The 12,235-nt window shown below is 61.0% G+C and overlaps 1 protein-coding gene across 1 annotated transcript; it reads left to right on the forward strand.

The window, feature by feature from the left end:
- Positions 1-1,073: 1,073 nt before the first annotated feature.
- MATN1 (matrilin 1) lies at positions 1,074-10,799 on the forward strand (the record flags this gene model as incomplete). Its single annotated transcript, XM_079777867.1, has 8 exons — positions 1,074-1,167; positions 2,865-3,211; positions 5,571-5,793; positions 6,969-7,094; positions 7,512-7,928; positions 9,045-9,197; positions 10,057-10,152; positions 10,756-10,799. The coding sequence occupies 8 exons, from the start codon at positions 1,074-1,076 to the stop codon at positions 10,797-10,799; spliced, it is 1,500 nt and encodes a 499-aa protein (XP_079633993.1).
- Positions 10,800-12,235: the final 1,436 nt, after the last annotated feature.

Consider the following 12,235-nt stretch of genomic DNA (forward strand, 5'->3'; position numbering starts at 1 on the left):
GGGGAGGAGGTGGGCATGGAGAGGGCACCTCCACCACACTACACCTGAGAAAGCAGGCGGCTGAGAACACCGGCCTGGGCACTGTCCTGGCAGGGACACTTCTCAGCTGTGTGACTTCAGACAAGTTACTTCACCTCTCTGTTTTTCAGTTCCTCTTCTGGGAAATGAGGGTCATAATAGTAGCTGCCTCACAGGATTGTCAAGAGAATGAAATGAGATCGTTCATATAACTCTGCTCCTCTAATCAACTCTAGGAGGTAGGCACTGTTCGCATCCCGTTTCCAGGCGAGGAATTGGAGGCACAGAGAGGGGAAGCAATTTGCCCACGGTCACACAGGTAGTATATCGCAAATCCAGCTCATCTGCCCCCAAGTCTGTGCTCTTGGCCGTCTTCTCTGCGGCCTGGCACATACCGAGTACGGATGTACACGTGAGTCCGGTTATGATCTTGGGAGAGCCTGTCTGGCAGGGGGGGTGGGAGGAAGGACGGTCTGGGCAGATTGCCCTGCGAGTGCCAAGCCTTGGAGAGAGCTCCGAGAACCCAGGTGCAGCTGGAGAGCAGGGCTCACGTGGAGAGGCAGGGGCTAGTCGAGGCCGGAGAGGGGAGGTGTGTTTAACGAGAAAGTTGGGGTTGAAATGGCAGGTGAGAGAAGCATCGGGGTGTGGGGTAGGCCGCAGGGCCGGGCTGGGGTGTGAGGCCCAGGACTCGGGTCTCCCTGGCCTTGGAGTCGCAGCCTCAGGTCAGCGCAGGCTCCAGCCCCCGGAGGAGACGAGGGGACGCCCTCCACCCACCTGAGATTTCCTGCCCTGCAGCTGCAGCGCTGGTTGCTCCTGGAGGCAAAGGAGGCCTTGTGGTTACGGGGGCCTCTCCAGCCCTCTCCCGGCTTCCTCCCTTCCCTCTCTGGAGGGAGGGAAGCACACCACACACAGCCCCTTTTAGCCGGCCCCACCCCTCCGGGAGGCAAGGGGCAGGGCAGGGCCTCCTGGCGGGGAGGCTGGGCGGCGAGGTTGATAAGACCCGGAGCCTCCTGGCCTCCACAGCTGTGCTGGCTGCTGCCCGCGCTGCCAGGACCATGAGGGTCATCTCCGGCGCCGTCCTCGTGCCCTGCCTCCTGCTGCTGCTGCACCTGGCCCCACGCACGCATGGCCTCGCCCCCCAACCCAGAGGTGAGGGGGCCTATGTGAGGTGGGGGGCATTGGACGACTGGCCCCTGACCAACAGCCTGGGACTGGGCACTGAGATGGGCAGAGAGCAAATGGGATCCAAGATGAGGAGAGGGCGGGGAGGCAGGGTGGCCGGCCCGGGAGCAGACAGAGATGGGGACGCGCCTGAGGGCCAGGGCTGGAGTGACCCTCCGCCTGTCCTGTCAGGGGCCACGAGTGGGCTTCTCCCCGGAGCCCTTTGTCTTTCCTGGTTCATGCTGCAGGGACTGCTGTCTCTTGAGTCACTGAGGGCAGAAGCACGCAGAGAGCAGCCGCGGACGCCTGGGGCCGCGCCGTGCCCAGGGCCGAGCGCATGGCTCTGTGAGGAGTGCACCTCTGGGGGTGGGGGTGGGGGGCTCCATTTCCGGTCACCAGCCCTTTCAGCACATCCTGGATTGGGCTCCATGCATGCTGTACCCTTTCCAGAGTTTCAGCCGTGGCCCCCGAATCCTCGAATACCCAACTCTTCCATTACAGATGGGGAAACTGAGGCTGCCCAGGGGAGGACCCACGACCACACAGTGAGAGAGCCCCAGAGCCTTCTGGGTCTTGATCCACTGCTCTATGCTGTGGCCATTTCCCTCTCCCTCTCCGCCTCAGTTTACCCATTGTTGTGCCTCAGTTTACCCATTAGCTAGAGGGGACCAGGGAGGGGCTGCGAGGCCATTTCTAAGGCCCTTGGGGAACGCTGATGCCTGGGCAGGGTACTGGGGCTGGGAGCTGGGGCCTGGGGCCGCCGAGAGCATGCTCCCATTCCTGAACCTTCCTGCAACCTTATGTGGGAGAAGCTGGGCTCCGTCTGGACTCCTTGTGGGTGGAGAGGGAACAGCCTTTGCCCTGAGCCCCGCTGGCTGCAGGCCGCGGCCAGTGACCTCATCGAGCGGTAGCCGTTCTCCCCACGGCAGAGGAAACAGCAGCTCCTAGAGCGGCCTCCCGGGGGGGCTGGAGAGACATCCCTCCTTGGGGGGGGGGGGGGTGTCCTGGGGGCCCACCTGGTCAGGCCGCCAAGGCGGCTACTAGACATTTCTGCCCCTTCCCCTGCCCTTGGACACCAGCCAGCAGGCCGCGCCAGGGCGGGAAACTGGGTCCGCTTGGTGATTTGCTCTGATGTTCAGATGAAAGAGCCCATGTTGACAGGCGCTGCGTTGGGCCTCAAGGCCGCGTCCACCCCGGAGGGCCCACCCTCGGTGTCCTGCGGCCCAGCTCCGAGAAACAGCTGCGCCTTGTTTGTGGAGCCTCTCTGGGCACAAACCTGGGCAGCAGGTTTTAAAGGGCAGCCAGCTTTCGCGGCTCCCTGAACACGCACTGCAGGCCCAGCCCTGGGCTGGCACCCGATGTGCACTTTTGCTCGTCCTCAAAGGATCCTGTAAGGGAGGGATTATCAGCCCATTGCACAGATGAGGAAACGGAGGCTCAGAGAGGTGACGTGAGTTACCAAGGCCAGAATCTGAGCCGCTTTCCCAGGAGCTGAGCTGTGAGGCAAAGTGTCCACATGCTGGTCAAGGCTCAAGTCAGCCTGGCTCCAGGGCATTCCCCGCTGCCTGCGGCCTCCGGTCAGGGTCTAAGTAGCCCCCGATGCTCTGCCCCGTTGCCTGAGTGTCTCGTCCAGCCTTCTGACCTCTGCCCCTTGCTCTTTGCCACCTCCCTCCTCCTCCTCCCAGGGCACCTCTGCCGGACCCGGCCCACGGACCTGGTGTTTGTTGTCGATAGCTCGCGCAGCGTAAGGCCCGTGGAGTTTGAGAAGGTGAAGGTGTTCCTGTCCCAGGTCATCGAGTCACTAAACGTGGGGCCCAATGCCACCCGAGTGGGCGTGGTCAACTATGCCAGCTCCGTGAAGCAGGAGTTCCCGCTGCGGGCCCACCTGTCCAAGGCCGCGCTGCTCCAGGCCGTGGGCCGCATCCGGCCGCTGTCCACGGGCACCATGACCGGCCTGGCCATCCAGTTCGCCATCACCCAGGCCCTGAGTGATGCGGAGGGCGGTCGCGCCAAGTCCCCGGGTATCAGCAAGGTACACGCCCCCTGCCCCCCCCCCCCCCCCCGCTGGGGCCCCCCAGTTTGCAGGCTGAGAGCTTTGCCTGCGGACACTTGAATTCTCCCAACACCCCTGCGAGGTGGCCATTTGCAGTTGGGGAGCAGGCCCAACCAAGAGAAGTGGCAGAGCTGAACCCACCTTTCCCACCCTTCGGACCCCAGGGATGTACTCGATTATTTCCGTTTAGTTGACCTTGGCTTCCCAGCCAGTCTGGGCTCCTGGAAGGCAGAGTGAGGCAGTTCAGATGTTTATGTGATGGTCAAGGGCATGGACATCACCACCAGCCTGCCTGGGTTCAAGTCCCTGCTCCACCACACTAGCCTCTGAGCGAGTTACTTCATCTCACGTGCCTCAGTTTCCTCACCTGTAAAATGGGAGTCACATACGCCTTCTCAGGGGGCTCCTAGGAGGACTAAATGAGTTCATAAGCACCAAGTGCTCAGAATAGCGCTTGGCACCTAATGAGCCCCATTATGCGTTAGCTAATTGTTTATTTAATACACCTTATCGGGCAGGGGCTCAGACACACGAGGCGATGTCCTCCAGGTCGCACAGTCAGCGAGGGCTCCGGGCACAGTGCTGGGTGTTCCATAGACCTTGGAAATGGTGTGATTTTTTTCAGGACTCAGCCCAGGGCCTGCGAGTCCAGTCAGGTGTCCTCCCCCCCCCCCCGCCCCGGTCCTGCCCAGGCTCCCGAACCTCCCCATCGCTGTCCTGTTGGACGGAAGACTTGCCATTTACCTGCCCAGGGCCCTAGCCCAGGGAAGCATTCTTTCTCACCCCCTTCTGTACCCCACTCTCCGGGACGCAGTGCACGCCTGAGACATGCGTGTCGAGTGAATACAGTCCTGCCTGGAGGTGGTGTCTCCATTTTACGGATGAGGAAGCTGAGACACAGGGAGCTTACGCAGCTTGCCCAGCTCCAAAGTGGTAGAAATATTCCCAGACAGCAGCATAGAGCCCCAAAGAAACGACACCTCGGGCAGCCTGTTGGTCTTATTTTGTGGGGGCCGCTGACAAGTTCCGACATGAGGCTGATGGGCAAGGTGCTGGGAGGATGTGGTAGCCCGGGCGATCCTGATGGAGAGAGGTGAAGGGGAGGGTGGTGACATCTGTAGTTGTCACATCTCCAGAGTGAACCGCTTCACCCCGGCTCAGGCCAGCGGCCTGGGGTGGGCACGTGAGGAGAGGCCCTCCATTAGTTGAGACAGAGACACAGTTCCGGGGAGCCGGCACCAGAATTAGACGTTCTGCCTGGAATTCACCTGTGGGAAGTCCTACAAGGTGGATGGAAAGTCCCAAAACTGGATGGAAGGGGACTCAAGGGGACAGTGGGCCTCCGAGGAAGGCCTGCGGTTGTGAATAGTCTCGGCTAGGTTTTCAGAGCCAGGAGCCCAGGCCTCCGGCCGGGAGGAGATCGTGCAAGCTCACTCCCCACGGGACCCAGGGCAGTGATGCTACAAATAACAGCCCCCCTTCCTGGCTTCTGACCCAGAATCTGCTCACCACAACCTCCTTTTGCAGATGAAGAAACGGAGGCTCAGAGGTGAGCTGTGATGTGTGGGGTGGGGGAGCTGCATTTCTGACCCCTGTCCAAACCACTCTACTACAGGTCACAAGGCGGGGGGTGGGCACCCGGGCCACGGGTGGGGACCCAGGAATCAGGAGCAGATCCAGGTCAGAAGCTGAGAAGCAGCAAAGGGGGCTGGATGCCCAGTCCCAGACTCTGGCAGAGCTGTGAGGACCCAGCTTCAGGGCAGGCTCTGGCAGGGGGAGGTGAGGGCCTGCCTGGCTCGACGCCAGGGTCCCCTCTGTCTCCCTTGCCAGGTGCAGAACAGAGGAGCCTCGTGGGAGGACAGCAGACAGCCTTGCCCTCTGTGGAAAGGACATCTAGCACCTGGGAAGGGGGGGAGAAAAGGTGGCATCCTCCTTTTCTCTGATGGGCATCTAGGTGGGACAGGCCCCTCCCTCTGCCGCCCTCTGGTGGCCAAACGGCAGAACGGCGCGCTGTTGGGCACACTTGTTGGGCCTCCTGAGAGGCCCCAGTCTGGGCGGTGGGGGTGGGGAGACCCGGTCCCGACCTCTGTCTGCCTGATGCGGGAGACATCAGACACCCCAGTCAGACGGGAGGAACCTCAGCCTGGTCTCTTTCCGTCAGAGGACACCCGTCTTGTCCTCTAGCCTCGTTCTCTTCCCCGGGGCAGAGCCCTGGAGGGGAACTGGATCCACCTGCAACCGGCTAGGCTCCGTCTCCTCTCCGCCAGCGGCCCGGGGTTTGCAGGGGGGCCAAGCGCCCAGCCCGGCCTAGCGCCTCACAATGTCCCGCGTGTCGCAGGTGGTCATCGTGGTGACGGACGGGAGGCCCCAGGACAGCGTGCGGGACGTGGCTGCGCGAGCCCGGGCCAGCGGCGTTGAGCTTTTCGCCATTGGCGTGGGCCGCGTGGACAAGGCCACGCTGCGCCAGATCGCCAGCGAGCCGCAGGAGGAGCACGTGGACTACGTGGAGAGCTACAACGTCATCGAGAAGCTGTCCAAGAAGTTCCAGGAGGCCTTCTGCAGTGCGTGCGGCGGGGCGGGGAGCGGGGGCTCTATGAGGGCAGGACTGAGATGGAGCCAGCCTCTGGGGCGGGGCCAGGGCTGGGGCGGAGCCAGCCTCTGGGGCGGGGCCAGGGCTGGGGCGGAGCCAGCCTCTGGGGCGGAGCCAGGGCTGGGGCCAGGGCTGGGGCGGAGCCAGCCTCTGGGGCGGGGCCAGGGCTGGGGCGGAGCCAGCCTCTGGGGCGGGGCCAGGGCTGGGGCGGAGCCAGCCTCTGGGGCGGGGCCAGGGCTGGGGCGGAGCCAGCCTCTGGGGCGGGGCCAGGGCTGGGGCGGAGCCAGCCTCTGGGGCGGAGCCAGCCATTGGGGCGGGGCCAGGGCTGGGGCGGAGCCAGCCTCTGGGGCGGGGCCAGCCTCTGGGGCGGGGCCAGCCTCTGGGGCGGGGCCAGGGCGGAGGTGCTGATCTGGGGGCGGGTCCTCAGCCCCGGCAGAAGGTTAGCTGGGGAGAGGCCTTCCAAGAACCCTTTTATGTGGCAGGTCCTGGTGGGGACAAGGAGGGGCGGGGATCCAGTGAAGAGAGGGCCTCAAAAGCCTGTGCGTGATGCCGGCGGGGTTTGGGTGCCCGTGCTCTGCGATGCGGGAGGACCGGAGCGGCGTGGGCACTGGGCAGGAGAAGGTTTAGTCCTGCAAAGAGGGGAGGTGGGTTTGGGACGTGACCCGTCGTAAGGGGCGGGGCCTCGAGTAGGATGGGCGGGGCCAGGGCGAGGACCTCCCCATTTGGAAAATGAGTCCAGGAAAAAACATGCACCTGAGTGTGAGGAGCCAATGAGAGGACGCCTGGTGCAGCGCTCCCTGGTGGCGTGTGACCAGTGTGGGTCGGGCGTCTTGTCCACGCTGCGTTCTCCGCTGCGTGTGCTCTTCTCGGCACGTGGGATACAGCGGCGAGCAAAACAGGGCAAAGCGCACCCTGGTCCCTGTGGCCTTTACCTTTTCAGCAGGAAGTTTTGGTTTTATAATCAGCACGATCACCTTCTTCCGGGATGTCAGCCCTGGTGCAGTGATTCCGGCCCTGGGCTGAGCTCTGGGGCTGGACCCCACCCGGCAGGGGCCTCAGTTTCCCTGAGTGTGTGAGGGCCCACCCCTGGCTGAGATATTCAGGCCCCGTGACCGTGAGATTCCGAGTCCCCTCTTGTCCCCGCAGTGGTGTCAGACCTGTGCGCCACGGGAGACCATGACTGTGAGCAGGTGTGCGTCAGCTCCCCCGGCTCCTACACCTGCGCCTGCCGCGAGGGCTTCACCCTGAACAGCGACGGCAAGACCTGCAATGGTCAGTGGGCTGGCCCCGGGCAGCCCTGGGGAGGGGGCTAAGGAAGGGACGGGGTCTCGGCCACTTCTCAGTCCACCTGAGCCTTCCCACACGTTGCCTCTGGACCAATCTGCAGAGGTGATAGGTTCCTTCTAGAGTTTGCTGTCCGCCGGACATTCCCTCCTGAGGCCCTCTTTTTCACACCATGGCTGGTGGTTTGGTGTGGTGGAAGGAGTCACTCATCTTGAGTTCATGTCTTGGTGCTACTACCTCTGAGCTTATGATGTTCCAGCTGTAAACTTTGGCTTTAGAGAGAGAATGAGAGAACAAGAGGGGATGACCCTCAGCACAGAGCATGATGGGTGTTGGGTGCCCGGCCAGCGGTCGGATGGATGACGGCCTTTCAGCTTCATCTCCTTGCCTGTCCACACTCCCCAGTCTGCAGTGGCGGCGGAGGCAGTTCGGCCATTGACCTGGTCTTCCTCATCGATGGGTCCAAGAGTGTGCGGCCGGAGAATTTCGAGCTGGTGAAGAAGTTCATCAACCAGATCGTGGACACGCTGGACGTGTCAGACAAGCTGGCCCAGGTGGGGCTGGTGCAGTACTCGAGCTCCGTGCGCCAGGAGTTCCCGCTGGGCCGCTACCGCACCAAGAAGGACATCAAGGCAGCCGTGCGCAACATGTCCTACATGGAAAAGGGCACCATGACCGGGGCCGCCCTCAAGTACCTCATCGACAACTCCTTCACTGTGTCCAGTGGCGCCAGGCCCGGGGCCCAGAAGGTGGGCATCGTCTTCACCGATGGCCGGAGCCAGGACTACATCAACGATGCCGCCAAGAAGGCCAAGGACCTTGGTAGGTGCGCCCGCCTGGGCCCCGAACACCATGATGGCCGGGGGTGCAGGGCACAACCCACCTGTCATTTATCTCAGTGTCTATTCTGATGCGTGCTCAAACCCCGGTTCTACGTGAATGAGGAAGGACTGGTTCATCCATGTCTTTCTTACACTGCTGACAGGACCGAGGCCCCAGAGAGTAAGTGGCTGCTTCTGACGGTCCTTCAGTGGGAGGGGGTTGGAACTGTTCCAGTTGAATGTTCCCAAGAACATAGCCATGGCTGAACGGCAGCCCACTGTGGGACAACCCTGAGCCTTGTTCTGTTGCCTATGGAGTGAGGATAATGACAACCACCAGACGATGGTTATGAGAGTTAAATGAGGTTACAAAGCCCCCAGGGCAGGGGGTCAGGACAGGCCTGGCATACAGTTGAATCTCAGTAAATGTTTATTTCCTCCACTAGGGGCCCAGTGCACAAATTCGTGCACCTTGAAAGGAACTGTGGGCCTCAAGGCTGCAGTAGGCACAGGGGCATGTCTCGGCCCATCCTCTGTGCCCCCACCTGGCCCCTCCCTCCATGGCCCCTGGTCCCGTCTGCTGGCAGCCCCACCCAGCACGGAGCAATTGGGGCCGGCACCAGCAGCGGGTGCAAGCAGTGGCTCCGGTGCCGGCTGTTGGTGTGAGCGGGGCCAGCACTGGCAGTGGGTGCAAGTGGTGGCTTCGGTGCCAGCAGCAGGTGGGAGTGCCGGGCAGGACCGCGGTGCATGGGAGCAAAGAATTTTCAGTAACCACCAGAGGCTCGCCCTGATGACAGCAACCTGTGCCCCACCTTGGTCTGGCGCCCCTGCTCACCTGCTCTACCATCCTGCCACCCACCATGTTCTGCATATGCCCCCTGGTGGTCAGCGCATGTCATAGCGACTGTTTGTTTGGTTGTTCCTGTTGTTTTGCAGTTCAGTCGATTTGCATATTAGCCTTTTATTATATTGGATGTCTTTGTCCCAGGCATCGTGCCTGCACTTCCAGCAGCTGCCACCAGGAGGTGTCTGGAGTTGATTCCCTAGGCATCCTCCAAGAGGCTCAGCCCCCGCTGCCGCCCCATGGCCACCCTTACCGGTCGTGTCCCTCTTGCAGGCTTTAAGATGTTTGCCGTGGGCGTGGGCAACGCCGTGGAGGACGAGCTGAGGGAGATCGCCTCAGAGCCCGTGGCAGAGCACTACTTCTACACGGCGGACTTCAGGACCATCAGCCAGATCGGCATGAAGCTGCAGAAGAAGATCTGCGTGGGTGAGTGAGGCCAGCATGCCCCTGGCATGGATGGGAGGAGCAGGTGGGCTCAGGGGTGGCCATGGAGCCACCCTGCAGCTGGATGTGGGTGGGGAGAAGCAGGAGATGGGGTGGCACCAAGAGCTGGCAGACCCAGGAGGTGGGCTGGCCAGTCTAACTCTTGCTACCAGCAACCATTCACTTACTGAATGCTCATCACATGAGTGACACTGTCCTCGGTGCCCTGCAGATATTAAATCATTCACTGCTATTCGGTAGGGATATTTTTGTCCCCACTTTACTGGTAGGAAAACCAAGGCCAGAGGGCTCAAACAATTGTTAATAACCGGAGGAGCCGGGATTTGAATCCTGCCGCCTCCCCCGACCCTGCCTGGTGACCTTGCCGGCTGGTCCCCAGGGCCAGAGTGTGGACTCCAGGGCCAGACGTGCCTGCGTTTGCATCTTTGCTTTGACACTGACTACCTGTTGACCATGGACAAGCGGTTTCACTTCTCAGGTTCTTCCTTTGTACACGGGGTTAATGATTTTAAACACAAAGGATGGGGGTGAGGAGTCACCGTGGTGACAGAAAGGCTCCTGACAGCAGTGCCCTGCACACAGTAGGTGCTCAGTGCAGTGATGCTGTTACTGGAGTTCTTTGTCAGGGCTCTGGGCGGTCAGGAAGACATTCAGGGTTCACCCTCCATCACTCCTGGGGGCTCTGTCTCAAGAATTCTACGTATCTCTGCCCCCTCAGAAGTCTTGGGCCACCATTCCCCCCAAGACTCCCTAGTCCTGGCCCTGGGCAGTGACTACCCCACCTCCCTGCCTGGCAACCCCTCACATCCCCTTGTCTTTCTCTACTTCCTGTCCATTCCAGAGGAAGATCCCTGCGAATGTGAGTCCATTGTGAAATTCCAGGCCAAAGTGGAGGGGATGCTGCAGGCCTTGACCAGGAAACATATCCTTCCCAGAGGCTGGTGCGGGGGTGGAGGGGGGGTGGGGGGGTGGGGGGGTGGGGAGGGGAAGGGGAGGGGCGGGGTAGGGGGGTGGGGGAGCAGGGGCCAGGCATGGTGGGGAGGGGAGCTGTGATGGGGTTGGGGCGGGCTCCTCCTTGCCTGCTCCCTGCTGAAGGCAGGCTCCATTCTGGCCAGATAGGCGGACACCAGCTTTGATACTGACCCTATCTATCAGAAGCAGAGGGTCCTAGAGGGTAGACAGAGAAACTGAGGCACAGGTCAGGATCTAGAGATGGACACACACAGAGCCCTGGGCACACTCAGGAAAGCATGGTGCCCGGGACTCCCGCTTCTCAGGCTCCTGGTGGCATGACCAACACCAGCTCCCACTCAGATGGGCTGGGCCTCGAGCAGCTCCCCTGGCTGGGCATGCGGGGCTCATGGTTGGCTGTGTTTGGAGAACGCCATTCTGAGGTCAGTGGATGGTAAATTTCGGGGGGTGAAAGTGCTGGAAGAGGGGTACTCTGCAGGACCAGGAAGTGGGGGTCCGGAGTTTGGGTCCCACGTGACTGCCCCACGCTGGTCCACATGCACCTCTCCTTGACTCCGCCCACTGGAAGCTGTGAGTAAGCGGCTGGCCATCATGGAGAACAGGATCGTCTAAGGCCCTTGTCCCTGCTGTGGCTTCTCCATCTCCCCGCCCCGACTCGGCCCACAGAGTCCGGAGTGTCCCCTAGAGCCCCGAGTTTAGTCTAGCTTTGTCACTTAGCGAGGGGATTTGGGAGGGGGGATGGCAGCAGGCCTCTCCCTCGTCCACCAGCCTTGGAGCCCTGCCAGGGGGTGTGTGTGTGAGTGGGAGTGCTGGAGCGCAGGAGTTTGGGGCGTGCGTGTGTGTGTGTGTGTGTGTGTGTATGTGCGTGTGTGTGTGTGTGTGTATGTGCGTATGTGTGTGTGTGTGTCTGGGAGCAATGCATGAGTGAGAACACAAGGGCAAGTGTAACTGGGACTGCGTTTGCATTTTTTAACCGAAAGCCTAATATATTCCTGTTGTTAGTTCCCCTCCCTGACTGTGAGTGCTGTGAATCTCTTCTGACTTCTCCTTTCCTGTTCGAAAAACAATTAAATGTGATTTAACTTAAGGGCTGAACAGGCCCGAGGCAGTGTGGTTATTTGGGGAGCGGGAGGAAGGATGGCTGGTGATAGGGCGATGGCGGACGGTGACAGAGGTGGTAACAGTGATGACAGCGACTGCGCTAAAGCCCGTCACCCGCTCACATTTGTCTTGCCTTTTCAGTTTCACATTCATTTCCATGATCTCATCTCGTCCTCCCAGTGACTCTACCCGGAACAGACTCGAGTCATCCCATTTCACAGCTGGGAAAGCCGATGTCTGAGGGTGAAGTGACCGGCTCAGCACAGGGTCTGTTGGAGGGACAGGACTTGCACCCAGGACTCCAGGACAGCAAAAGAAGGGCACAGAGAAGGGCAGTGGCTCCCGATCAAACTCGTTCGTTCGTTCATTCATTCACTCATTCATTCATGCAGACAAAACACTTACAGAGCATAGGCCCCATGTCAGACAGTGGGGAGATGTGGCCTATGAAATAGTCCCTGCTCTTAAGGGACTTACCATGGATCAGGGTGCCCTGCCACCCCCATATCGCTGGAGGAAAGAGAGTGGGTTCAGGTTGTACATGAGGTGAGTGTGTGTGTGAGAGAGGTGATGGGGAGGGTCCCGGCCTGAGCCTGGCTGGCCCAGGTGCCCCTGGGTGTCCTCTCTGTTGGTTCCTTGTGCTTTAGAAGCTTCACCCCGACCCTCAACACAGACAGCTGCACCCCACCTCAGGGGCAGCACAAGGGAAAGACTGTTGACTCCCAAACCCCCCGACCCCACCCGGGGCCTGCCGGCCTCCCCCAGGCCCCCCTGGATCAGTGTCCCTCTGAAAAGTCAACTCCTCGCCTCCCAGAGGGAGCTGAGCTGATGTTCTGAACTCATTCTTGTTTAATGGAGCGTTTTTAGTGCTGCTACCAGATTCACAGGAAGCTCAGAGCATCCTGGAAGGTCTTCCTTAGAGGCCGTTCAGGAGGCAGAATAACCCC

The sequence above is a fragment of the Cnephaeus nilssonii genome (assembly GCF_951640355.1).
Source record: "Cnephaeus nilssonii genome assembly, chromosome: 7".
Classification (NCBI taxonomy): Eukaryota; Metazoa; Chordata; class Mammalia; order Chiroptera; family Vespertilionidae; genus Cnephaeus; species Cnephaeus nilssonii.